Source organism: Cydia pomonella, chromosome 10, assembly GCF_033807575.1.
Source record: "Cydia pomonella isolate Wapato2018A chromosome 10, ilCydPomo1, whole genome shotgun sequence".
Classification (NCBI taxonomy): domain Eukaryota; kingdom Metazoa; phylum Arthropoda; class Insecta; order Lepidoptera; family Tortricidae; genus Cydia; species Cydia pomonella.
Window position 1 is genome coordinate 15,340,500 of NC_084712.1, and position 27,547 is coordinate 15,368,046.

General features: G+C 40.7%; 2 protein-coding genes and 1 long non-coding RNA gene across 5 annotated transcripts in view; 2 read left to right on the forward strand and 1 right to left on the reverse strand.

Annotated features, from left to right (window-relative positions):
- LOC133522247 (uncharacterized) overlaps window positions 1-27,547 on the reverse strand; it is an 87,717-nt gene that overhangs the window by 3,769 nt on the left and 56,401 nt on the right. The window contains exons 4-18 of the mRNA XM_061857518.1: window positions 26,600-26,879; window positions 25,887-25,954; window positions 25,355-25,561; window positions 24,722-24,852; window positions 24,176-24,287; window positions 22,956-23,062; window positions 18,899-22,844; window positions 18,355-18,508; window positions 16,774-16,924; window positions 14,143-16,133; window positions 13,417-13,574; window positions 11,488-11,538; window positions 10,710-10,883; window positions 559-682; window positions 177-287 (exon numbers count right to left, since the gene is read on the reverse strand). Coding sequence (XP_061713502.1) covers window positions 177-287; window positions 559-682; window positions 10,710-10,883; window positions 11,488-11,538; window positions 13,417-13,574; window positions 14,143-16,133; window positions 16,774-16,924; window positions 18,355-18,508; window positions 18,899-22,844; window positions 22,956-23,062; window positions 24,176-24,287; window positions 24,722-24,852; window positions 25,355-25,561; window positions 25,887-25,954; window positions 26,600-26,879 — 7,765 coding nt within the window. The remainder of the gene's footprint in view (window positions 1-176; window positions 288-558; window positions 683-10,709; window positions 10,884-11,487; window positions 11,539-13,416; window positions 13,575-14,142; window positions 16,134-16,773; window positions 16,925-18,354; window positions 18,509-18,898; window positions 22,845-22,955; window positions 23,063-24,175; window positions 24,288-24,721; window positions 24,853-25,354; window positions 25,562-25,886; window positions 25,955-26,599; window positions 26,880-27,547) is intronic.
- On the forward strand, window positions 1,511-6,080 carry LOC133522243 (uncharacterized). 3 transcript variants are annotated; one of them, XM_061857513.1, is made up of 3 exons: window positions 1,511-1,563; window positions 2,771-3,781; window positions 5,093-6,080. In XM_061857513.1, the coding sequence occupies exon 3, from the start codon at window positions 5,097-5,099 to the stop codon at window positions 6,006-6,008; it is 912 nt and encodes a 303-aa protein (XP_061713497.1). In that variant the 5' UTR covers window positions 1,511-1,563; window positions 2,771-3,781; window positions 5,093-5,096; the 3' UTR covers window positions 6,009-6,080. The 3 variants fall into 3 exon arrangements, with proteins under 3 accessions (XP_061713497.1, XP_061713495.1, XP_061713496.1); XM_061857511.1 differs by lacking the exon at window positions 1,511-1,563 and adding an exon at window positions 1,586-1,944; XM_061857512.1 differs by lacking the exon at window positions 1,511-1,563 and adding an exon at window positions 1,937-2,167.
- LOC133522249 (uncharacterized) lies at window positions 8,064-9,964 on the forward strand. The gene is made up of 2 exons (XR_009800024.1): window positions 8,064-8,163; window positions 9,431-9,964. It is a non-coding gene; the product is annotated as an uncharacterized LOC133522249 (long non-coding RNA).

The following is a 27,547-nucleotide window of genomic DNA, read 5'->3' on the forward strand; positions in this document are numbered from 1 at the left end:
CTCTTTCACCCCTCTTATATCAAGAAGTATAAAATGTGCAATAAATGTTCTTGTGACAAAAAAATAATCTAACTATGTACCTCAATCATCCTTAAAAGTACCGATACCCTAATCTGTACTAACAAGTTGTTATTTTAAGCAGACAGGTGGTGGTTATGTGACAGTATGCTAGTGACCTGCTCCGAAGGCGACGGGCCCGCGCAGCGGGAACAGGTCGAGCGGCGAGCCCGCGCCGAACAGCTGCCCGTAGCCCAGCTCCGCCTCCTCCGCGCTGCCGGGGTCCCATTCTGAAAAAAACAGTCATCTTTTAGATAATAATACGCGGCTATGGCACTGTTAATTCTTTCATTGACAGTATTTGACACAGTATCTTTAACCAGGGTAATATCGCGATGTAGGCATAATTATTATTTTAAAGATAAATGTCTGTAACGTACTCTTATGTACGGTCGGGCGCTCTTGTGCAATAAATGCAAATAAATTAAATTGTTTTTATTTTTTATTCAATTTCTTTTTTCAATGGTCTTGTGAAGAATCAGCATTATATCGATGGCTTACCCGAGTATGTGGACAGGTCGGGCAGGTAGGCGGGCGAGTCGGCGTCGACGGCGGCCAGCTCGCGCGGGTACTCGTACACGCAGTGGTACTTCTGTCGCTTGAACACCACGCGCTTCTTGTTGTCCTGCATATAAAACATATTAGGTGAAACAATGTAGGTCAATTGTCTCGAAACTGGTAATATAATCTCATTATTTAAATACGTAAATACTTTAATAGGGCTTGGATTTGCAAAAAAGAGAACTAAATTCAACAAGAAATAGATTAGATTAGATTTATGTCTTTAAGTCTTACATTTAGATACTATAATTTCAAGGGCCATTTTCATTTTAAGTTTGAAGTATAGTTGAATCTAACTTTTTTAAGTCACGTTTCTCAATTTTACGACGAAACATGCGTTTAATGACACATAGTGACATAATGTACAAGTATATAAATAGTCATCAATAAGGTAAAGAAAACTGTTTATAAAGGAAGTAGGTACCTATTCACGATTGTAGTTTTTCCCAAGAGCTTGGGGGTCATTCATTAATTACATCACACGTTTAGGGGGAGGGAGGGGGTCAAGAAAATGTGACATGTTGTGACAAGGGGGAGGGGGAGTCGCAAACTTTGTGACGTCACTTTAACTTCATCAGTAACCCAGTTTTTTTTAAATCGCTGTGCACTTAAATAACGAGTTTTTGGAACGATAATCATTTTTATTCGTTTAATTTTCTTTCCTAATCGGTTTTGTGTTATAAAATTAATAATATCTCTTTCATCAAAAATATTTTGAAAATATATTAATAATACCTAATTCGAATTGCCGATTTCGTTGTAAACAAAATTGATAAAAATGTGACGTCACACCAGGGGGGGAGGGGTTCGCCAAATGTGACCAAGTGTGACAAGGAGGGGGGGAAGGGTCAAAAAACCTCGAAATTCGTGTGACGTAATTAATGGATGAACCCTTGGCGTCGCGGAAACATTTGTATCGCAAGTCGGTATTGTACTTCGTTCGCGGTAAGAATGCAGTAAAATCATCATATAATTCGTAATACAGTGGAATTAATTAGTTTAACCACAATACTTAAGTTAAGAAGGATACATAATATATGTGTATATGTGCAGGTTCTTCTAAGTATTTAATACACATACACAATATTCAATGATAGTTCGTTCGGTAAACCTTATAGCTATGAGGTTCACTAAGGGAACTGTTTGTAATGAACACAAAGTAGCCTGTAGGTCACTACGCATCTAATTGTAATAAATAAAATAAAGGCCGCAAGAATCCTAGTTCAAGGAAAATACTGCACCGACGCGTTTCTACAAATTGTAATACACGGAACCCTGTCTGTCCTGCCAGTGTAGTTGTTGAGGTGTTTCCGAGAGCACGTGGAGGTAAGTCCGTCAACATTCAACACATAATGCAACAAACACAAGCTTCTTACTTGTAAAACTAGGTTTCATTACGCAAAAGCTTGTTTTTTTTTTTCAAAACAATGGGAGCAAAGAGCAGACGAGCCGCCTGATGGGAAGCAGCCAAGTTTTTCTTTAGACGCTCAAGCAATGTTGATAGTTCGGGTGAATCAACGTAGATATAATTGGACACGTTTTTTAAAAGGTACTGAGCTATTGTATGAGCGTACCTACTTCAATTGAATCACTCCTATTTAACCTTTCAAGGAAATTCAATTAGGTCAGCAGTCAACACTGCCACTGCCTTATGCTTTTAATATTCCGATGTTTTTTTGAACCATCAAGTTTTTTTATGTAAGAGTACGTGTAAGCTAACTGACTTCTTCCAGTATTCTTTTATTAAGCTATTGTGTAATCCAGCTAACTATTTAGGGCGTTCCAAAGTAAATATACTTTGGGACGCCCTGAATAGTAAGTTGAATTTATTAACTTGAGTTAAATTGAATTGAGTTGAATTTATTAAAAATTAAATTGAACTGAATTTATTAAAAGTCTCTTTTGAAGGGCCACAGTTGTTATTGTTTTTAGTTATATATTTATTTACAGTACATATAGTGCTACTTTCCTACACGTGTGCGCGAATGAGCATTTTCCGTGCATATATCGAAACTTTAAAGAGCCATATGTACTGTAAAATGTTGTACGATATACGGAATATGTAATTTGCAACTCGTGTTTTAATTTATCACCACTCGTTGTGAATTTCCTATTTTCTGCACTTGTATCGTAAATAACTATTATGTTACAGTGAACAACAATGTGTTGGCTGCCAAAGATTCTGCTGACTGCGATCTTGGCCGCGGCAGTTGCTTCTCCTGTTGATGTTCGAACTCCGGAAGCACACAAATCTACCGGTTCCCTGGTACACAAAAGTTCTCCTGACATATTACCAGTGATAAGACAAGGCCCAGTCATTGCTTGTATTACGTGCGGAGTTAGTCACTGCCCGGCTGGTACTACTCCGGTATGGGCTGGCTTTTTAATATGCAAGAAGAAAAGAAGTGGGAAAAATGCGGAAGAGTTAAGTTAAAAGCCAAATAATAGTGACCCTTTTGATTTGGGAACGCGCCGCCCCGCTGACGGTGCTTTCGATCCTCGCTCCAGTGTGGCCAAGTCTTACTGTTCAAATTAGCCAGTTATTCGTATGAGTCCTAGGTATACCTACTAATTGTGTAATTGAAATAAAAAAGTTGTATTCAATAAAATAGTTTTATTTCTAATAAGGAAAACAACTAAGATGTATTTGGTAACTCCGAATCACTTCTGAACGTCGCCTTATTTCGAAAATCAAATAATTACATTACATCAGAGTGCATTTTCGGGATTACATTAAAAGCAGCGGAATAACAAAAGCGTAAACTTCTGCTGGTGCTTAACATTGAGTACCAATATCAATGTATATGATTATGTACACAATTTCCCAGAAAAACTAAACATTTTTTACTTAGAAAACAATTTTTTTTTTGCCTTTCAGCCAGTCCAATGCAATTCATCCAACTCATGCATACGAGTGGTCTCAGATAAGTAACCCCAGAAAATGTAATTGTTAAACTCTATTATATACTATGGTTAATTGTTATCAACTCTCATATTCATAGCGTATGAATAAAGACAATGAAATAAATATATATGATGAGCAACGAAAATTACCGTTACGATGAGTAAAACACCCAATGCAGGAACCGCAGAGTATAAATGCAAGTATTTAATACGGTTCATATGTAGTTTTATCAGTAAGGTGTTTCTAAAGGACGCCCCGGTAAGCTGTAATTTTTTTTTGGTACCGGTTAAATATGTAGGTACACCTATTATTATTAAGCTATGCGAATCAAGGAGGATATACTTAAGTCAAATATTTATTTTTGTAATTTACGCTCCAAAACGTATTACTGTCTTTAAATAAGCTATGCTTTATTTAGTTTAAAAATGTTTCAGTAATTTTATATCCCTTTTAAATATTGTTACAGTAGTAAATCATGGCATGGCGCCGGATTTTGTGTGTGGGCGGTCTTTAACGTATAAAAGGGTCTAGCAGGCTAAGGAAGGAGAAGTGGCCCCTGTGACGAATATCGGATTTTTATAATGTCATTTGTTGGTTATGTTATATTTAACAGCTTAATTTTCAGCCCCCTATCTTGAACGGTCACCGAGATAATGTCAAAAACGTTATTTTATGGACACATTTTTCAAAGTCGTTTTTTTCCTGAACTACTTATACAAGGTAGAGCAATCAAACCAAATCATAGCTACAAAAAATGAGTAAAAGAATAATTCAGATTTTTTAAAAATATTTTATTCCCTGAAAAAATAATGATTAAAATGACAGAGATTTTTTTGACAGCTCTTTTCAACAAGTATTTGTAAAGGTACACCTATACAGAAAATCACATAAACTGCAAATAGTATTAGCTACTACCAAGCGAAAAATCAATTCAATATAATTGGTGCAACATACTTTAAAAAAATTAAATGTTAACGAAAGCGTCTTTCATTCTGAAGGAGATTTTCTGTTTAAATGAGGTTTAAATTCGTTGTCTAGCCAACAGTGTTTATTTTGAACTTGACGCATGGCTGTCAAAAAAGGTTGCAAGACTCATTTGATAGTTAAACGCTTTCGTTGACATTTTTTTCCATAGGTGTACTTTTACAAATACGTGTTAAAAAAGCTGTCAAAAAAGTCCCTGATATTTTAATCATTATTTTTTCAGGGGTTTTATATTTAAAAACATCTGAGTTCTACTCCTACTCATTCTTTGTAGCTATGATTTGGTATGATTGCTCTACCTTATATAGTTCTGGAGAAAAACGACTTTTTGGTTTCTATATTATAAGATTCAGAGGGGCCACTTCTCCTTCATTAGCCTGCTAGACCCTTTGGCATTCCCTGAACTGAACCAGATGCATTAGTAATTAATTAAGCAGTTTTACTATAGGACCTATGTCAACATTAAATATTTTCCTATGTGTGGGTTAGCCCGGTAGACCCAGTTGGTTAGCATTTATCAAGACGAAACTTGTGTCATTTATGGTGGAAATACATTTGTATGATACATAGTATTTATGTTTTCAGAAAAATGTGTCGGTGTCCGCTGCTGGTGTTTCTGTCGGCACTAGCACTGAGCTGGGCGGCTGCACAACCTGTAGAAGTCGATAAAACTCCTTTTCACCCCGCCTCACTTATTCTAAGCGTTGCTGCGCCTGCTGGACGCCATGACACTTCCGATGGCACTACTGATCCTTTACCGAAATGTCCGACCGACAAAATCGCGGTATCCGACGGACGGGGTGGGTTTATCTGCAAGGACAAGAAACATACTACCAGCGATACCCCCGAATTAAACAATGTCCATTATATTGAACGACGCGAAATCGTCTTCCCACCTCTATACAAATGTCCTTCTGACAAGATACCGGTACGTCTTCCGGACGGAACATTTATTTGCAAGGACAGGCATCAAAAAGCAATTGCTAGCGACAATGTCGACAAATGTCCACCTGGTAAGATTCTAGTACCGCTCCCGAACGGAAGATTTCTATGCGAGAATGACAATAAAAAAGGCATCGGTAACTACAGCGGCGAAATAAACAATGTCCGTATTAGGCAACGTCACAGTATCGGACGCCTCTGCCCTAGCTGTTCCTTAGCAAAATGTCCGTCTGACAAGATTATGAAACGCTTTCCACATGGAGGATTCATTTGCCTGGACAAGAGACATAAACGCGGAGCCCGTTTTTATTCCCCTGATCTTGCACCCAAATGTCCGTCCGATATGGCCATTCTAGAACCCATTCGGAACGGACGTTTTATATGCAAGAACAAGACACAAAAAGAAATCCATTCTTTACCTCAAAATGATATCTTTGGACCTCTACATAAATGCCCATCTGATAAGGAGCCAGTATATCTTGGGAACGGTGTTTGGACATGTAAGGATAAGAAACATGAGATGCCGAGAATAAGCCAAGAAAAAAAGGTTAATAATTAAGTGGCTGTGGCAAGATTTCATCTTTGGCTATATTTAATTATAGGTACTTAATTGCAAACATATCTACTTAAATTGTGTTTTTTTTTTCAACCAATACGTACTTTCCCGACACACACACATGTCATCAAACTGCTAGTGTTACAGCCATAGGGCTGTAAAGCGTACGGGCGCTTTCTCGTTTTTGAACAAGTAAAAATCCTATCGAGTTATGCACTGTTATTTAATGTGGAAGTAAACAAATTAGAAAATAAGCAAAACGTATGAGAAGCTTTATTCCGACTACGGTTAATTTCGTAAGGAATCCTTCTCTGTCAAAAATGTAGTCGTAATGAAGACTATTGACAACTCATCCGAAAATAGGCTCAATATTTTAACAGGACGAGAACATTACCCCCATACATAGTACAGTACATACTATTAAAATCATAAATAAGCCTTTTGGCAAGTTTCCGATAGAAGAAAAAGGTGGCTAATAAAAAAAAAAAATCTACTGACAATATAGGTTTGCCATAGTATAATTACGATAGAGAGAGTTATTTACTGCATGCATGCAATAAGAGGAATCGTTGGGGCCACCAACACACACTACAACGGGGGCTGTAGCCAAGTTAACAATCGTTTATGGACAATGCCAATCAAAAAGTAATAATATATCGACATCACGTGATAATTTCCATACATTATTTATTTTATTCTATAAAGGATTGTCACTTGGCTAAACCCCCAGTCGCAAAAATCCTATGCAAACACTAAAGAAAGGACGCTTAGAACAAGGAACTTCCCACATCGACGCGCCTGTTCCTATCTCTATCGCACATGCGCAATTATATTGCTGTCTCGCCCATGATACCGGCGGTTACTGACACTGTGCGAGCGGTACAGCAATATAATTATGCGCGTGCAATAAAAATATATCGGAGCGGCCAAGGTAAAAAACGTCTGAACGAAGTACTTTCGAATGTTGATAAGATTCTTTTCTAATTATGTATTTATGGCAATAGCGCTTATTCCTTTCCTTGAACGTGACACAAATATTGCAGGATACTAGTCAACAATGAAAACTTAACTCAAGTACACGTATGAGCAATTAAAATTTACGTTATGAGTAACGACGTGTACAAACCCATTATTAGGAATCTCAAACTACTGATGTGCCGAAGGAAACTTTCCGAAATTGCGAAATTGTCCACATTGGAAAGTTCCGGAAACTTCTTATATTTTTGTATGGGGATTGAAAGTTTCCAAAACATAAAGTGGAAATTTCTTATATAGAAATATAATTCATCATTCAAATATTCAAGAAATTTCCGAAAATTTTCTTATTTTTTGGAAACTTTCCGCAACTTGCACATCTGTATCTCAAACTATACATTGAGGTATTGCACTTGCCCCAAATAGTTTAAGAAGGTATGTAATATAAAAGTAATCCTTGCTTTAAATTACTCATCTATTTAAATTTAAAAAGTTAAATGCCCATCACGCTCAGATAGAGAGCGAGAGAGAGAGAGAGAGAGAGATTCATTCGGTTCTCATTCATCTCATTCCGGGTCATTCCTGATACAGAGGCTGTTATCCTTTAGTACTGATGATCAGTGCATCTCTACATTCAACTACCATTGTCGCCATACTACGGTACATAGTAATCATTTTAGAGTCCATGTGCGTACGACATGTCTGTATACATATCAATGTGTGTGTAAGTTAAAAATATTTTGGCGTAACCATGACGATGTGGTTAAAGAAAAAAATGTTATTTATTGAAATTGGTAAGCAACCGTGTATGGCACAAACTTAGGCATTTTGAACTTTTAGTCTTTGTATTGTTAATCGAACTGAGATTGCATCAATCTGTGGTCAGTCTGTCGCCGCGGGGTGAGATAATTCTATTTAGGGTGCGATTGACTTGAAAATGACTTCGAAGAAAAACATTAATAAACCGCGATTGACGCAAGTCGTATGACAGGCATTCAACAGTCTCTGTTACTCTGTATGAAATAAAAGGAGTCACGTTACTGTGTGAGACATCTCGAGTGTCAGGATTAATTTATTTTAACCCTTGTGCGTAGATTGGTGATATCATCATTCAGTTTAAATAGCTGACTGTACACTGTGTGTTATATTTTCTTCCGTAAGCTGCTTTAAAGAGGACGTCTCGGTAAGTCTTTGTTTTGATTCAAATTGACAATGTGTGAAGTGCGTGTAAGGGGAAATTAAGCCACAACAACGCACGGCGTGGCGCGTGGCGAAAACTTGAATTTTCAAGGGACGATTTGACTGCTGACAACAGATCTAATTTGCCCCATACCCGCCAGCGAGGCGCATGTCATGCACAGAGTGAGTTACCATACAATAAAAAATAGTTTATTAACCCAACAGATTTTGATCAGGCATCCTTGAGGTCATAAGGAGCAAGTAAAAAATTGTGTGTGTGCGTGTGTGTGTGTGTTTGTTTTCCTCACACGACACGTTATTTCTTTTTACATCTTGGCGAAAAAAAAACAAGCAACGATTAAGTAAAGTTTTTTTTTAAATGAGAAAACCCTCAGTCTGTCGGGTTAAATCGGCCCCACGGTGTATATGTCTTACTACAGATACAGATAGAGATTTAAACTCCTCCTCTTTTGTAAAGTTTGGTGCTGCACAAGTAATACAATAAATTTACAGGTTTTTTTTCAAATGATATCTGGTATTATTTTGGAAATAAGGGGTTGTGGTCCTGCAGTCACGTTAGATCTCGTATGAAATACTTCTTTCATTCTACTTTTTGGTTGCATCCAATTATTTATTTGTTTATACTTTATTACACAAAGATATAGAATTATGTATCATGGCGGACTTAATCGGCACTTTTGTTATTATTATTTTTTTTTATACTACGTCGGTGGCAAACAAGCATACGGCCCGCCTGATGGTAAGCAGTCTCCGGAGCCTATGTACGCCTGCAAATCCAGAGGAGTTACATGCGCGTTGCCGACCCTAAACCCGCCCCCCCCCCTCGTTGAGCTCTGGCAACCTTACTCACCGGCAGGAACACAACACTATGAGTAGGGTCTAGTGTTATTTGGCTGCTGTTCTCTGTAAGGTGGAGGTACTTCCCCAGTTGGGCTCTGCTCTAGATCTGGAATGACATCCACTGGCTGTGCCTTACCACACAAAGCGAGATGACATTTACAATGCCCATACCTCTCTTATGGAGGGTATGGTTAATAATCAGCAAATGATCAGGTAAAAACAAAACACAAATTTTTAAGTGTTATACCCTAATAGCCTGCGTTAATACACCGGTTCACAAATCCATCGTCCACGAAATCATACACACTTTACCGTACCTATGTGACGTAAATAGATGACTGTTTTACCCAAATGACTAATATATGAATTTTTGTTATTAACTCATGACTTGATATTCTAATATTTTACAGAGAAATGTGTCGGTGTTCGCTGTTGGTGTTACTGCTCGGTCTAAGCTGGGCGGTCGCACGATCCACACAAAACGATGAAATCCATTTTAGCATTGAACAGTCTTACAGACCCCCAGATACGTCAAATGATATTGCCTACGAGTACAACAGCGAAGCGATCGAGACTTTATCGAGGCAGCGTCGCAGTCTGCCGGCTAGTCCTATATACAAATGTCCTATCGACCGACGAATGATAAATATTGGGAATGGTCACTTTATATGTCAGCTGAGACGAAAGCATGTTATAAGACATTGATAAAAAATGAACAATATAAGCCAAACAAAATATGTAATTAATATGATTAGTGCAATCATTGCTGAAGACTGGTTCATCCAGCCTGAGGCACTGTGGGCCTTTGTCGCGTTTTTTAGAGACCTGCATCAATTATAAGTAAACGTAATTATCGATCTTTTTGTATAAGTAGTTACATAGCAGTTTGTTTCAGAAACTAATAAAACTATATGTATAAAAAGAAATATATGTATTTGCTAATATATTATTGTTATTCTTGACGTGTCCTTCACTTTTGTGGAGAAAATTTAATTCGATCCTGAATTTTTGTATGAATATGTATATATAATTAATACGAGTATATAGTGAACGGGTAAAATATAATCTAAAAAAAACAAGTAACCTGTATTTATGGGTGCCAGAACTATTTCAAAATTGTTTTGATTTTTGTAACAAAAATATTTTAAGACAAAAATATGTCGAACGCCGCAAATATGAGCATATAACAATGAAAAATATCATGGAAATATTCGCCTTATATTAGTAACTCTCAATTGGTACAGCAACTGGCCGTTTGTTGTTGTTGTGTTACAAGACAGTTTTGATTTGAACAAAATTAAAACATACCAGCGGCGGTGGCACGGTCGCATTTGAATCGCCTGTCACTGTCACCATGCCTGTCACGTTCTAACAAGTATGTACATAAGTACGAAAGTGACAGGCGATAAACATGCAACCATGCTGCGACCGCTGGGCGAAAAACTTTTAGACCAACACTAATCTGTCCACGACAGTTAAACTTCAAATTTAACTTAGAAATAACTTGTTATTACTTTTATATAATTTTATGTTATATTATACTTGTACCTACGTTAAAACAAGCTATTTGCTCTGTGATAGACTAAAATTTTAGACAAATATTAAATTGGAAACGTGATGTCTTGGTAACTCCAGAGACATTTCTGGTAACACCTTCTGAATATAATTACAATTAAATAGAAAACTAACCTGAGAAAGGGGCAGACTGCGAAGCGACGACTTGGCGGGCTCGGCGCGGCAGTCCCACGACGACGGCACGAACTCCACCTCGTCGCCCTCCGAGCCTGAGCCGGAGCCCGAGCCCGAGCCCGAGCCGCTGCCCGAGCCCGGCGCCGCTCGACCCGCGGACCCGTTCGAGCCGCGCTGTCAAAATGTTCATTTCAATTTAAGCAGATAGTTGCAGAGTGATGTAAAGTCGAAACAAACCCGTTAAGGGTCCCATGAGCTATCCAAAAAACTAACTTTCATTTTAAAGTTGAATGTGTTTAATTTTGACTATCACTGCCAACCCGATATCGCTCTCAGACTCGAGGTTAATTAAAGTTGAGGGCATTTGGGTACATTCACGCGGAGATGTTCTTTTAGATGATGCATTTTAGTCTTCAAGTCTATACAATTAACAAATGAAAACAGTTTTGGAAATTGCATCTCGATCGGGATCTCCGCGATGGATTACTTTTGCTCAGCAGTGGACTTTAAACAACTAAATAAAAAAAGCCAAGATCAAAATATTAAAACCAAATTCATTATTACTTCCGTTTGTTTGGGTTTTAGGTTGGAACATTAAAAAGTTCAAAATAATATACACTATCTTGTGCACTTTACAAGGTTAGCCATGTTTGATATTTTATAACGATTAAGTAGGTATCTAATTGTGGAAGGGAAATAGCGTTACTAATATTTAATACAACTGTACAAATATATTAGTATATATTATAGGATAGTATATACTTATATAAACACTTACATGGTCGAATTGCGTGGTTGGAACGACGGACGTCTCTTGCCCGTCGCCGCCCTAGCACGCACACATACACAATATTATTCACACGCATGCAAACCACAACCAGTATATTATGGCGTTATTCGACGAGGACAGTTGTCAATATATTTGATAGATATCGTGAATTATGAGCTAACATAGCAAAAAAACGAGAATATCACGAGTACACAAATCTTACAAGTTTTTGTTTTTTCTTGCGATCTATGATTATAGATTCACCCAATAGTTTTTATACATTCGATCTTAAATCTAAACCCAAACAAAATAAAGGTGATATTAAAATACTCAATCGGTGATTATGATTCATTTTTATAATATAGATTTTATGATAACTGTCATAAGGTAGAAAATCAGATGTTTGCAACGAAGAGTAAAATTCAAAAATCATTATATTGACTAACTGTCCACATATGTAAATATATAATCAATAAAAATAGGTATAAGGTAAACCAAAAATTTGTTGTGGAAGTGAAAATGTTCCTTTATTGAGAAGTTGGTTTTTAAGTGATTACACGCACATCGATAAAGTAAAACATTTCCACTATAAACTAAATGTTGGTATAGTACTAGGGAGGTCATATAAAGCAATGGGATTATCAGTCGTTAATTATATACAGATACTACATAATGTTCTTGTAATGTATAATGTATGTAAATGTTATAAGATTTCTGTCGTCATTACGACAGGCATAGCGTAATACGCGCGTAAAAAACAAAACTTCTGACATAATCAAACAATAAAAAAATCTTCATCTACAGTAGATACATCCGTCGAAGACATCTGATGTCAGCGACTACATGATATCAACTAATGAAATTTCACTTATAAAATGATTACGCTTACGCGACGATTGGTGCCCAGAACTTTATGCGTCTCGTACTCGTAATATTTTTACGATACGCTTACGCTCAGTGTGTTGAGGGCCTTACTCTGCTCTAGTTAAAGTTATTAATTGCAAAATACTTTTAATTAAAGTGTCAGTTGGTATTCAAAATACATGTATTTACAACTGCATTTAACTTGAGTGTTTTCAGCAGTCATAAGTCTGATTTTTACTTCATTTCTGCATTGTATAAGATTTTATTGCAGTTGGTTCAAAAAATATTCATCATCCCATGTTCTTATCTTTCGAAAGCAGCAAAAGATCAAGTCAACGAAATAGAACCAAAGAGTTTTGTAGTCAACTTTTACTGCCATCTTTCGACACAGGAATAAAACTCTTAGAATGACATATAATTATTTGACCCATGTTCTTGCACTGATATGTGATAAATATCAAACGGTGTCGCCATCTATTCGAGCATAAATTTTTCTTCATTTTCTACTACTACTTCATTATATCTTTGATAGAACCCAAACCTGTGTTTCGCTCAGTTAATGATTATACCATGATTGCTAATTAAATATCATCAAACCTACCAAAGCTCTTTCACTTACGTCAATTAATAATTAATGAATTCGATTTTTTTAGGTTTTTTTTTAGTTTATTATCTTTAAATTAACAAAATATATATTACACAAATATATGTTATTTTATGGCACGTAAGTAGATTTATTTAGCAATACATATTATATATATCGTTGTCTAAGTACCCTCAACACAAGCCTTGTTGAGCTTACTGTGGGACTTAGTCAATTTGTGTAATAATGTCCTATAATATTTATAAAAAATATAATATATATATATTTATGGATAAAATCAAAATCACACACAAAAGACAACATACTAACTCCCTTATTCATGAACGTCTACTAAAGTTGACAAGTTGCTAATAATCGTTTGTCTCTTTCCATCATACCAATACGTCGGAAAGGGACTAACAATTATTAGCAGCTTGTCAACTTTAGTAGACGTTTATGAATAAGGGGGTAAAGTCTAAAAACACACTTACCTTCCAAATAAATTCGCCACTCGACGAATTGCTAGAGTGCGAGTCGGTGTCGCTGTCCCACTCCTTCACATCGCCGGGCTTGTTGCCGTCTCCCTCTGGCGCTGGCTCCGTCGGTGAGTCTTGCGTGAACGATGTACTCATGATCTCAGAAGCTGGTCCTATGATTTGTTCACAATTTAGTGTTAATAGATACATTGAACTGGTTATTTGTGGACCTTATCTCGTAGACTTATTAAAGGGCTTAATTAGATTTCTAATAAAGTATCTTATTTTTTTATTACAAATTATACCATATTTTTTTAATCACTGACGGAGCGAAAGCAAAGGTCCTCGTTTCAGCTTGGGCGAAAATTATTTCGTATGTCGAGATGTTCTCGTCTACTGGTTCATTTTTCAACCAATTCTCGTGAATTTGGTGAGCAGGTTAGATAATTACAAAGAATTTCTTTGTCGATTCATATTCAAAATGAAGTATACAAATGGGGGTTCGCGAGGTATACAGCTCACAGAGCCATTGGTGAAAAGTTAGGTAATGCTTTTATTAATATCAAACACTGCAACTCCTACATAGGAAACACAAGAAAATCTTTTATAATTTATTATGGTGATTGTATCTTAGAATTAATCCAGTTTTCTATTTTGTAACATCACCAATGAATCAAGGAGTTAAAATGGTCTAATGAATAAATAGTATAATGAAATTGATTTATCTGAAAGAAGATGTACCTGTGAATCTTATATCACTCAGGAGCGGCAGGTAAGCGTCAAGTTGACAGAACTTCTTCTCATTCTGTAAAAAATCTTCTGTTACAGCCACCATTTTCTCTTCCACCCCATTAATTTGTTCAGAAACAAGCTTGGCCGGGCTGTCTTTTAAAGGGAGAGTCTTATCCTCTTCTGAATCTTCTAGTATTTCCTCGTCGTTCTTGATGTCTTTGCAATCCCCGTCGTCGACATTGCTCTCGACCAGTTCCTCAAAAGATTCGCTTATAAAGTTGACTGTTGCAAACTTCTCACTATTGCCATTGCACTTTATTTCGTAAGCATTATTGACTTTTGAAACTGAGCCGTTTGGGATGTCTTTAAGCGCGTCAACATTATTTATAGTTTGTTCTTTTTGCTTTGATTCTTCGGTTTTTGATTCTGGTGATTTGACTTCAGCTTGATCCAAATCATGACTTTCATCATTTGTTCCATTTATTGTTATTTCTTTGGAATTGTCACTGTTGCTCTCTTTGAGTGCGCCATCCATTTTTTTCTTGCTCGTGTGAGAATCGTATGTAAGATTCAGTTCGACTATGTGAGAATCAAAAGTCCTATTAGGACTATCCTTCTCTTTGGAAATTTCAGCGATAATAATCGAATGAGGCTGCTCCATCTCATCCTCTTCTAAGTCTGTTATGATAACTGTATTCTTACCTACGTGAGATTCTTTAAATTTTGTAATACTAGGCGGACTTAAAACTAGAGTTCTCAGTTGACTAGGCCTGGTCACGTCTTCTATAGAAGCTTCTTTCAGGCGGGAAAGGTCCTGAGGGCGTCTTTCCAATGAGCTTTCGAATCGGTGGAAGTCGCTTGAACCATTTTGACTAGAGTGCAAGCGTGACGTTTCCTGGGGTTTAGAAGTAGCCGCGTGCATGAACTCGACGAAAGACGGCGTTGCGTCCGATCCAATTCGGCTTTCGTCGGACAGCTCGGATTCGTAAGGGAATTTAGGCGTAGCTGTCTCTTGGTGCCGCATCAACGCCGATAGCATAAACGACCGGTAGTTAGGTATACTGCTCGGTAGATTTTCTGGCGTCCTTATATCTGGTTCCAAACTCAAAGCTATGCTTTCTTCCGAAGGAGTCTCCGTAAGAGGAGTGCTAGTTGCACCGACCCCCATATCGTAGTGACAGTGAGGGCTGTCATAGGTTTCTTCGCGTTGCGGACTCTCGTTGTTTAGTAAATGGTCTTCCAGGCAAGATATTTCAACGCTGTCCATTTTTTTGATACAAGGCTCGCTTTTTAATTTCGGGCTAGCGACGACTTCTTCGCACTTTTTAGGTGCCGGAGCGGAGATATCGACATTGACATTTATGGGCGAGCGTCGAACTAGCTCGGGTTGCGGTAGCATCCAAGCGTTATCGGCAGACAAGACTTCTGTAGAGCAGTTAGAGTACGGTCCTGTCATAGTTTCATACGCTAAGTCCTTCGTTTTCGAGCCTTCCGACTTGGTAGGCGAAGCTTTCGCTTTCGTATACGTATTGTTGACATTATCATTCGCCGTGATGGAGTCGGGCGAGAAGCGGTCGTCGTCCGACTTGCTGTCGTGGACGATGTAGGTCGATATGTGGCTAAGCTCTTTGTCGTCGTCGAGGGTGAGGGTGTCGCTTTCGCTGTTGTCGTCCTTTTCGGCACCAAAGTCTGGAGGGACGTCCTGATCGGAGGCCAAGTCATCGAAAGCCTCTTCGACGTTATATAGCGTGTCGTTGGAACACCAGGAATCGATGCTGGTAGCTTTAGAGAGCGTTTCGGAAGGTTTGAGGTCGGTCGGCCGCGTGGTGTGGGACGCGGTGGAGACGCCGGCGGCGGCGGAGCAGTCGGCGCCGGGGCTGGGCCCGCGGGGGGCCGCCCGCGGCAGGCGCTCGCAGGGGCTCCACTCCACGGTGAACGTTCGGTCGTCTACTCCGGGGTTCGCCGGGCTGGCGTTCAGGCTGTCAGCACTCATTGTTATCCTGGAAACGATGTAATGGGTAGACTTTTTGTAGTTTACTTAAAATATAACTAACTATACCAATATATTTTTTTTAAAGTTATATCCAAACTAGGGATGTTATGAATATTTGCGTCTTTTTAAACATTCGCATTCGCATCAATGCGAATGTGTGCAGTTCGTGTCCACGGGCGCTCGCAATGCCGCCTGTTGCCGACCTGCTCACGCGCACTGCGCGCAAATTGTTATCGATTAATACAATTTGAAGGATCTTTACCGAGCCGGTTGATCAGTTTTCAGGATTCAGTGCCTCAAAATAAATAAAATTTAAAGAGAAATAGTTTGAAAGTTACTTAAGAATACAGATGCAAATTGATTTTATAGTGTCTTTACATTAAAGAATCGGAAAAGAGTTTTTTACTATTAGACTACAGGAAAACCTATAAGAAGTTTAAACCTTTAAACGTAAGTCGGTCTTACGAAAACAAATTAAATCTCAAAAAAAATTAAGATGTAAGGATCCCCGATGCGCCAGCCCGACTCGTACTTGGCAGGTTATTTTAAATGCTATTTACTAACATTTTCATTCGTAAATATGTGAATAATATAACGTTCGTGGCATTCCAGATCCAAACATATTGGTAGTTTTTAGGGGTACTCACTCCTTGCTGCTGGGTTGAGGTTGAGTGCAGGATTGCCGGCCGGGCAACGTGTAGGTGTCTTGGCCTGTCGGCGGCTCCGTCGGTTCCTCCGTGGAGTTGTTGCATGGAGATGGATAGCTTTCTGAAGACTCCGTGCGGAGAGACGCGTTCCCTGTAACAACAGACCTAGTTGATATAGGTCGTCCTAATGAGTTTTAGTTATATATAAAGTATTTCCGATGCAAGCTTTTACTAAGGAAAGGACGGTACGTCGTACTAGCGCAGCCGGTAGGATACCGGCGATTACATAGCAAATCAGCTTACACAGCACGTTGTTCTCGTAGGCGGACAGCTGCGGGCCGGTCTCCTCGGCGATGGGGCTGAGCGCGCCCGGGTAGCTCACCACCAGCTCGGGCGGCGGCGGCAGCTCCGACCACGACTCGCTCACTCTCGCACGGTAACTTACACAGCACGTCGCTCTCGTAGGCGGACAGCTGCGGGCCGGTCTCCTCGGCGATGGGGCTGAGCGCGCCCGGGTAGCTCACCACCAGCTCGGGCGGCGGCGGCAGCTCCGACCACGACTCGCTCACTCTCGCACGGTAACTTACACAGCACGTCGCTCTCGTAGGCGGACAGCTGCGGGCCGGTCTCCTCGGCGATGGGGCTGAGCGCGCCCGGGTAGCTCACCACCAGCTCGGGCGGCGGCGGCAGCTCCGACCACGACTCGCTCACTCTCGCACGGTAACTTACACAGCACGTCGCTCTCGTAGGCGGACAGCTGCGGGCCGGTCTCCTCGGCGATGGGGCTGAGCGCGCCCGGGTAGCTCACCACCAGCTCGGGCGGCGGCGGCAGCTCCGACCACGACTCGCTCACTCTCGCACGGTAACTTACACAGCACGTCGCTCTCGTAGGCGGACAGCTGCGGGCCGGTCTCCTCGGCGATGGGGCTGAGCGCGCCCGGGTAGCTCACCACCAGCTCGGGCGGCGGCGGCAGCTCCGACCACGACTCGCTCACTCTCGCACGGTAACTTACACAGCACTTCGCTCTCGTAGGCGGACAGCTGCGGGCCGGTCTCCTCGGCGATGGGGCTGAGCGCGCCCGGGTAGCTCACCACCAGCTCGGGCGGCGGCGGCAGCTCCGACCACGACTCGCTCACTCTCGCACGGTAACTTACACAGCACTTCGCTCTCGTAGGCGGACAGCTGCGGGCCGGTCTCCTCGGCGATGGGGCTGAGCGCGCCCGGGTAGCTCACCACCAGCTCGGGCGGCGGCGGCAGCTCCGACCACGACTCGCTCACTCTCGCACGGTAACTTACACAGCACGTCGCTCTCGTAGGCGGACAGCTGCGGGCCGGTCTCCTCGGCGATGGGGCTGAGCGCGCCCGGGTAGCTCACCACCAGCTCGGGCGGCGGCGGCAGCTCCGACCACGACTCGCTCACTCTCGCACGGTAACTTACACAGCACGTCGCTCTCGTAGGCGGACAGCTGCGGGCCGGTCTCCTCGGCGATGGGGCTGAGCGCGCCCGGGTAGCTCACCACCAGCTCGGGCGGCGGCGGCAGCTCCGACCACGACTCGCTCACTCTCGCACGGTAACTTACACAGCACGTCGCTCTCGTAGGCGGACAGCTGCGGGCCGGTCTCCTCGGCGATGGGGCTGAGCGCGCCCGGGTAGCTCACCACCAGCTCGGGCGGCGGCGGCAGCTCTGACCACGACTCGCTCTCGCTCTCGCACGGGGGCTCTATGGCTGCCACCTGGGAGAAGGCAAAGACGGCTACTTAATCAATAAACATACATTCGTTTTATTTTCAATGGTGAAGCCAAGGTCAATTAACCTTTTCATTTCACATTAAGAACGACCTAGCTGAAATCAGGTCCGTTGCTGTTCCAAATAAAAATCATGTTAACCATTTTGGATACTTCTCTCTAATTTTTACTTGATTCAGATTCTTGCTGGGGTATGTGTGAGCTCGCGGTATGAAAGAGGATTTGAATTCTGAATATTAATGTTAAAGAATAAGAACACACATCAGAACAGCATCCTTATGAATCCATTTGGAGGGCCATAAGCCTTGGGTAAGTGAATAGGTACTCAAATTGTAGAAAATTTCGAATAATCGTAATCCACAAAGATTAAAACGCACCTGTGCAAGAGGCAGCTTCAGTTCCAGTTCGTTCCTCAACGCGTTGACGCAGTCTTCATCCAGCGTAAACATATCCCGTATATCATCAATGTTCCCTCCATTCCCCGCTAGAAACGTCTCCGGCGCCGATTCCTCCTCCCTCACCAGATCATTCTGCACTAAACCTTCCACAGTCAACGGCCCAGAGTATTCAATATTCAGATTATTTTCGTTCTCGGCCATAGCCAATTTCGAAGTGATTTGAAGCTCTATTTGGTTCAACTCGATTTCTTTATTCAGCGAACTTAAGCCGGAATCGGATTCTACGGGAGCGGGCTCAGTTGCTGGGTTCAAATCTATATCTACTAGATATTTCTGCTGAGATGTAGAAGCTAGAAAGTAACCAGGAGAATTGGGAGGCGTCGACGGTGAAGCTTTTTTCTCAGCGACAGACTGATCAGTGACGTCGCTAGCTTCGGTCTTCGAGTCTGTTTCATCCTTGGGATCACTGATTATATCCAGATAATTATCATCGTTGACTATATCCGGTACCTCGTTCAAAAAGTTACTATCGCGGAGTGGCGAGGGAGTTTCGAGATTCATTTCACTGAAATTTGAAGAGAAGAACATCTCTTCTTTCGGAATGTCGCCTAGATCTCCACCAGATTTAACGCCTTTAAAGAGTTCCATGGTGCAGTTTTCAAAAGGGCCTAAGACTACTGAGCTGTTTTCATCGTAGGTGTCAGTTGGGTGACTTTTAGTCGGAGAATCAAAAGGGCTTAGAAAATCTGGGACACATTGTTGTTCTAATTTTGTAAGGGTTACTCCGGGTCCATAGTCAGGGACTTTTGTTTCTGATAATACGTCAGATTTTTCTTCTGATGAGTTTGGTGTATCATCTACTGAGCTTTTAGGTGTACTTGAACATATAGGATCCTTCTCGTCCACTTGGCTGCTAAGCTGTCTTTCCGCGTGTAAAAACTCATCCACATCCTTCACAACAGTAGGCAGATCCAAGTACTTTGTGGATTCATTCTTGACCAGTGAGCAGCTATCATTTCCAGGAGTCTCTAAGCAAGAGTTGATGACATCTTTAATATTATCATCCATAGGGTTTTCTTCTACAATTTCAGCTTTCACATTATCAGTCAGATCCATATAGGCTGTGCTATCATATAATGGTACACGCCCATTTTCAACAGCTGTAGTATTAGACTTAGGAATAGCATTTCGTTCTATATTATTGTCTTTTGCAATTGTTTCTTCTGCAACCACTACAATTAATTCCGTTTCATTCTGACCTGGTACCTTACTTAACGGTTTTAAAGTGTCTTCAGCGTATAAACTTCCTGTTACTCCTTTTTCAGAATCAAGAAATGTATTTTTCACAGTTTCCATATGAACTTCTGGTGCCATAATTTCTCGTACTGGCTCGTCTAGTACAGTGTCAACAGGACTTTCGGATACAATTTTCGATTCTTCTTTCAGTGTGTCTTTGATGAGAAAAGTACTCTGTGAAGAATCTGCACTTGCTGTTGATTCAAGATCAAGTGATATCTGAGGGACCACTGACTGTGATTTAATTTGCGTATTAGTATTTTCATCTATTGGTTGATCTATGGAGTGCGTAACATCCCGTACAACATCCGGGGTAGATTCGATTTCAGGGGTTTTGTTTTCACATTCCCGGAAATTAGCATCAGGACTGGGTGTCGCAATTAAATTATTCTCGTGAAAAAAATCGGGCGATTCTACTTTTAACATAACTTTAGGTACTTCTTGTATGGCATCTAGCAAGATTTCTTTTGTAATATTATCTAAATCACTAGATGAAGGTATGCTTACCTCTTCTTTAAGAAAATTATGTTGAGAATTTTCGTATGGGGATGTTTGTTTTTGTAATACGTCTTTCCCGGCTCCAGTATCTTTAGTAATTTTGTCTGCAGTAGAGTTATTCAAGGATTTTATTTCAGTGGTTAGAAATATTTCCACTGGTTCATCTTTAGAAATATACATAGGTTCGGTTACTAATGATTTAGCTTGTGCTGTTTCAATACAATTCAAAGCAGCTGCCTCAGCTTCTTTAATAATTTTGTCGATAAATTTCTCAGGAAGTTTATCTTTTAACATTTGTGTGTCTTCTTGTGCTTCCGACAAAATCAGTGTAGGTGTAGTAACATTAGTTGAAGCATTTGTTTCCTCAACTACTTTTTCAACCGATTTCACAAGTTCTGCCTCTATGTTTTTGGAAACACCTGTTTCAGTAACTGAATTAAGGTCTACTTCAACATCGCCTTTATTATGACTTCCAGTTAAAATGCTCTCAATAATTGGAGTGGCCGATATAATTTGTACTGATTCAGGTACATTTACTTCCTCTATTTGGTCAGAAGGTGAATCGCTTTGTTGACTTTCTTCTGACCTAAGAGGACATTTAAACGCTATTTGACTAACATTGCCTAAGTTTTTTACTTTTACAGACGAGGTTTCTTCCAGGACTACCATATCAAATGGTGTTATTTTACTATCGATTGTACTTTCTGCAGGTGTAATGAGATCACTATTTATTTCTTTTTGACTATTTATGCTAGTCGTTTCGAGTCGTAGGTCAGTCGCGTGTTTTTCTTCTAGTGGGGCATTTGGTATCAGATTTGCAGCCTTATAATTTTTAACTATCTCAGGGAATACCGGCAAGACCTCTTTATCATCTACTTTCACTGGCACATTTTGTTCTAAACTTTGAACAGTCTTAATAATTACTTCCTCCGCGTTGTTACAAACTGGTTTATTATCGCTAACTTCACTTATTGACTTAGCTTGCACTGTTTCCTTATCATGCAATATATCAGTTAACTTATTATCACTCGGGGTTTGGCAGTCTTCACTCACATACACATTCTTATCTTCATTAACACTATGCATTGGCGTTATACATAAATCAGTTTTTACACTATCACTATTATCTACTTCACTTTCTTTTGGCAATACTGCTTCAACTTGTACATCCTCAGATATTTGAATTACATGCAGTGTATTTTGTAAATCAGCATTCGTCTTTTCAAACGGCAGCTCCATATCTTTTAAGGGCGTATCAGGAGTTAAATTTTCTAAAGTGGGTTGACTGGCGGTATCGCTATGCCGCTCGAAGGAGTGACTGAGCGTGCCTATCGTATCTCTATCTTCATCCTCATCTTGTTTCTTTTCAGGCGACCTTTCTTCAAAGCCGACTTCCAAAATATTTTGGAAATTCGTAATGCCAGGCGATTTAACCATACTAGATTGCATCGGGTAATCTTTTTTACAGTCTAAGCTCAAATTGTCCCTCGACGGGCTCGCCTGGTGGCTCGACTCCGAGCTGGACGTCTTTTCCGAATTGAGAATATTGTCGAGATTCTTTATAACATCGCTGACATCTTTGTAATAGCTGACGTCGTCCTGGCTGCCCGCGATGATCTCCTTGAGCCACGGGTCGACCGAGGCGTCCGAGCGATCGTCGTCCCGGTCCTCGATAGTGTTGGCCTGGTGGCACTCCAGGACGGCCTGCTCGTTATGCGTGAGATAAATGTTTCGGACGTCCTCGAGCGAGCCGTGGAGGTTCGTGAGACTCTCGGACTTGATCTGCACGGATAAGGGTTCTTTATCGGACATGATGCTGCTGGACCTGGAGACGGCCGTGTCCATGTCGACGCTGAGACAGACGACGGCCAGCCGCTCGGAGCCGGTGAAGTGTGAGGTGACGGAGGTGGAGGGCGCGTGCACGAGGGCGCGGTGCTCGTCGAGCTTGGGGATGGTGTTGGGCTTGAGGCGCTGCCAGCGCTCCTCGAAGTCAGAGCTGCCGTAGCCGTCGTCGCGCGTGTCGCTGCACCGCAGGTGCGTGGAGTGCAGGTGCTCCAGCAGCGCCTGCACCTGCGCGGCGCCGGGCCGCGAGTCAGGGTTCTCGTGCCAGCATAGCTGCATCACTTGGTGTCTGTGGGGAAACGTGTGACATTGTTTAAAATCGGATCTTCCACTACAATATGGCTATAAAGTGCTGAGCGGATTGCGCGGTACTGAGTATTTTCGGCTAGGGGTAACTTACAGATGTTCCCGGTAAGGGCAGTCGGGCTGCGCGGGCGGCGGCGCGGCGGCCCACGAGCAAATGTCGCGCAGCACGTAGCCCAGGGACGACACGTCACCGGCCTGCGACTAATATCACCATTTGATCAGTTAACTATGTCTCAAACTAATTATAATGATAAATAATAACGAGTGTTTTTTTTGACAGTGACAGTTGACACACTCTTTTATTAGTTGCCTTCTGTCATTTGCACATCCATCGTCCCCTCGCGACCTTTTGAATGAGTACAAACTCGAGCAGTCTGTCCACTGTAATGGTTATTATGTATCTCCTAATATGGCGCAGTCGGTAGGATTTTGGCCAGCTGCATTTTATTACGAGTTTGTTTGGCCAACTTGTGAGTGCATCATCAGACCCAGTTTATTTAATTTTTAAAGTACCCGGAGGTACCTATCTGCTCAATTAGAAACAAGGGACATATTTAAGTTATAATATATTTGAAGCTGAGTGTCTAGAACTATATGAGTCACTAGTCTGTTGTCGATGTGATTTACGTAGCTTTTTTCCATTATGCTCTGAAATGTTTACCTTATTGTAGCAAAAATAAAACGGGAAGTTCTTCTTTATGGTCAAACACAAATTAAATCAAATCATTATTGTCCTGATTCAGCGGACGGAAAGTTATCACTTTACTTTACTTGTTGTTTTTTACTTTTTTTAAATAATTATTATAGCCGCGTCTACATTGGTCAGCAGTCATTTTAAGCTATAGGATAGAGTGAGATAGGAAGATAAACCAACTTACATGTCTCATTCTTACAAGACCGTTGTATATGATCGTGCGAATACTGTATAATAAAATCGAAGACTGCATAACTTTTATTTTTTTGGAATTCAGGCATTCACATGCAGCTCATGTTGCACAATTTAATGAACGAATATTGAACGGTACTGAACGGTACGGTTGTGCCTTTAACTTTAAAAAATAATTAAAGAAGGAAGGAAGGAAGGAAGGAAAAATAATTAAGGAAGGAGGATTGATGTGAAGATTCGATTTGAGTGATGCTTGATGCTTAAGTAATATTATTTTACCTTATTTCCTCGCATGTTTGGAGAAAAAGCACTAAATATGCCTCGGCAGGAACAGCAATTTATGGATACGTCTTCATTTCGAAACTCAACCACGAATTGCTAATACCCGTCCTCTGCAATAGTATACTATTATACTAGGCATTATTTACCGCATGCTGAATATTGTCGACCTGCGGCCGCGGGTCCAAGCCATAATGGCCCAGCACGGCGCGCGCCGCCTCGTCCGAGCCGCGAATCAGCACGTTTTGCGTGCACAGCTCCCTGCAAAACATTTAGATGGAACTGTAAAGAAGCTAATATTATACAAGAGTGACAAGATTTCGCACTTGTCCCTAAAGAAACTCATTAACTTTATCAACGCTCTGTTTGAATGTCTGACTTCAGAATCGTTTCGGAAAGTATGCAATCATTTGGAAGCACTTAAATACAAGAAATAACGAAATAATTGATTTTACTGATATTAGGATTGCAATTATTTCTTGTGTCAATGATGAGTTAAAGCGCTGTGTTGATCACAATGTCTTGAAGGATTCTATTGAGTCCAATTACTATTATCAACAGGATTATTAAGGCGATTTCCACAAAATTTACCATTTTTTACCCGAATAATTTGCTTTTATCCAATGATAAATTTCAAGGATTCATCCAATGATAAATTAATATTGTAGACTAGATATTCAAAACCTACAACTTACCCATACGTGTATCCCCTAGAGTGTAGGTAGGAGAGTGCGGAAGTGACGTCACACATGAGACGCAGTGGGACGCCGCTCTCGTTCAGTGTTGCCATCTTTGGACGGTTCGCTGTCAGATAGTTTTGAAGATCCTGGAAAATAAGCACGGTTAAATATAATTATATAATATAGGTATAAGTATAGAAATAAGACATCCCTCACAAGTTAGCATGTCCTATTCCTAAGAAATTATAATTAATACCATGTATCTTGATGCATGACTATACTGTACATGTATACAAAGAAATACAATAAACAATAATTACAGGCAACATTCCGTCTCCAGCTATACGGTCGTTTATTAAGATGTTTGAACTAATTCGTTGCATTGCAGATACGTTCGTTGCATACAGTCCTGGGGTTAATAGGACTTTAGCTCAATCATAAATAGTTTAAAGCTTAATTCAACTGTTACTGCAGCTGAGCTGACTATACCGCTTGTCCTGATAGGGATGCACTAAGTGAGAGATCGGGTTTTTTTTATAGACTGGCGATATGATAGATGTACGTAACTTGTCGATAGATGTATAACCGCGCCTTATCATCTAGACGAGCATTTTAATAGACAGATATACAAGATCGGGTATTACTTACTGTGGAGCACAGCTCAAATATAAGAATCCAGGGGTCTTCCTGAAGACAGCTGGCCACGAAAGCGAGCACGTTCTCGTGGCTCGCGTCACGGTAGAGGCGCGCTTCGTCGAGGAACCGAGCTTTGTCTTCTAGACTCGCGTTCTGGTTGAGTATTTTGACTGCTACTGTCGTTGTTGTGCCTTCATCTTCGATTTCGCCTTCCACTACCTGTAATATGTTGGCAATCGATATATTAAATGGATGATTAGTTTTAAACGCTCGATGGAGTAGTTAACGCGTTGTTGATGCCTTACGTAGTTGAAATAGGTGTAGTATAATTATGTACAAGAACGCAATACAAACAAACTGTTTCATTAAAAACTTATTTATTACAAAAAGTGAGCATATTTCAATAACATGTTTTGTTGAATTGATCCTTTTCCTTAACTGTGAGTACTGTGACAAATTTTTGGTTCACTTGTGCAAATAACTGAACCGTTACTTCCCACGTGTCAACAAAGGAAAAACGAAACGAATCTTGATGTTGACTCACCCTGCCGAACCACCCTCGCCCGATCTCGCGTAGATATTGCAATCGGTTCCTCGGGAAATCCTCGTCGCCTGAAAAGAAAATATAAACGAGTTATATGTATAACCATAATAGTGTACTCCTTTGTTGTTTAAATTGTGTGAAAGTCGACTACTTATATCGTTTATAAGTTTAGGTTTTTATTTAAATTGACTTTCAGTATTGATTACTCCCTTATTGGCCCCTTTAGCTGGAAATACCGTACGAAATTGATATTATTCGACGTTGAACAGAAATAATTATGATGCCGTGTCAAGTTATATCATACTTATGACGAGGGTTCCATTAACGCGATGAGAATAGGAATGGACTGTCATTTCATAATATATAATATACGACGTAAGTATATGGAAAATGTCAATTCCATTTCATTCCTATCCTGTGTAAAGACAATACTTGGGCTTTTTTTAAACGAATGTAACACTACTGCCACTATTGTCTCACTACCTAAAAAAGCTGTGAAGATCTAGTGGTTAGGATACTCGTCGAAACAAGCCATGCATCGCTTGCATCAGATTTAGCTACTAATTCCGGTTGGTTGGTAGCGGCTCGAACTCCATAGCGAACTCCACCGCTCTACGTTCTTCCAAGCACTGTTGGTAGCGATGCCGATGCTGCCGATGTCACAGTGATATAAAGTTATATTTAGAATAGTGCTTAGACGGTAGTTAACTCACCAAACCAATCCACGCATCTCTCCAACGGATCAGCGACCCTGATGCCTATAGGCAGAGGCTCAAACTCGACAACGGACTCGCGGCTGACTCGATTCCGCTCCTCGTTCTCGCTAACAATGTATGCTGCAGCATTGTTGTTGGCGATGTTCTGCATCTCCCGCAGCGATATAGGGCCATTGTTGTTGTCCTCGCTGATGTTATTGTTGGCAGGTTCTGAGAAGCCGGAGTCGGGCGGGTGCGAGCGCCGCTCATGCAGGTGTGTGGCGCTGGCAGTGAACAGCTGGTGAAAAATAAGTTATTAGTGAAAGCTGTAGCATAAGGATAAGGAACTGGAAACACCGCATGTTATACTTCCATAATACAGAATTCTTCATATTATAATTACTTCAATGTCTCAAGAAAAAATAAATACCCCATATGGCTTATGTAGCTACATGCTTTGAAACAAATTTAAATATATTCTACAGTCATCAAGGGCTCTTTTGTAACTTTTAAAAGTTTCAACCTTTAACAAAGACACTCGGGACAACAACAACAAAACATATAAATTTTAAGTTTGGGAAACGAGTGGAAAACAGTTGATATGCTAATTTTCCGCAAGCCTGTCTCCTAAGAGGCAAGTCACGTTTCAGTGCGTTTCAGTACCCCTAGTGTAAATAAATTCGATTTCGAAACGTGACGTACGCGTTTGCGTTTAGTCTCATTTTGTATTGGATTTAGAAAGAGCGCGCCAAGCGCGACGTTTTGGAAACTCAAAATCCTATACAAAATGAGACTTAACGCAAACGCGTTCGTCACGTTATGATGTCGATTAAATTTACACTAGGGGTACAGTACTGTCTTGTATCGAAAACTGTCCGTAAATACGTGCCAGTCAAAACTATATAGACGTCGTACGTAGGTAATTCCATCTGTTCCGAACAGTAAAAACTTGGATTCATCGCTCCA

Coding starts and splice junctions, on each gene's coding strand:
- LOC133522243 (XM_061857513.1), top strand. CDS start 5,097: ATGTGTCGGTGTCCGCTGCTGGTGTTTCTGTCGGCACTAGCACTGAGC.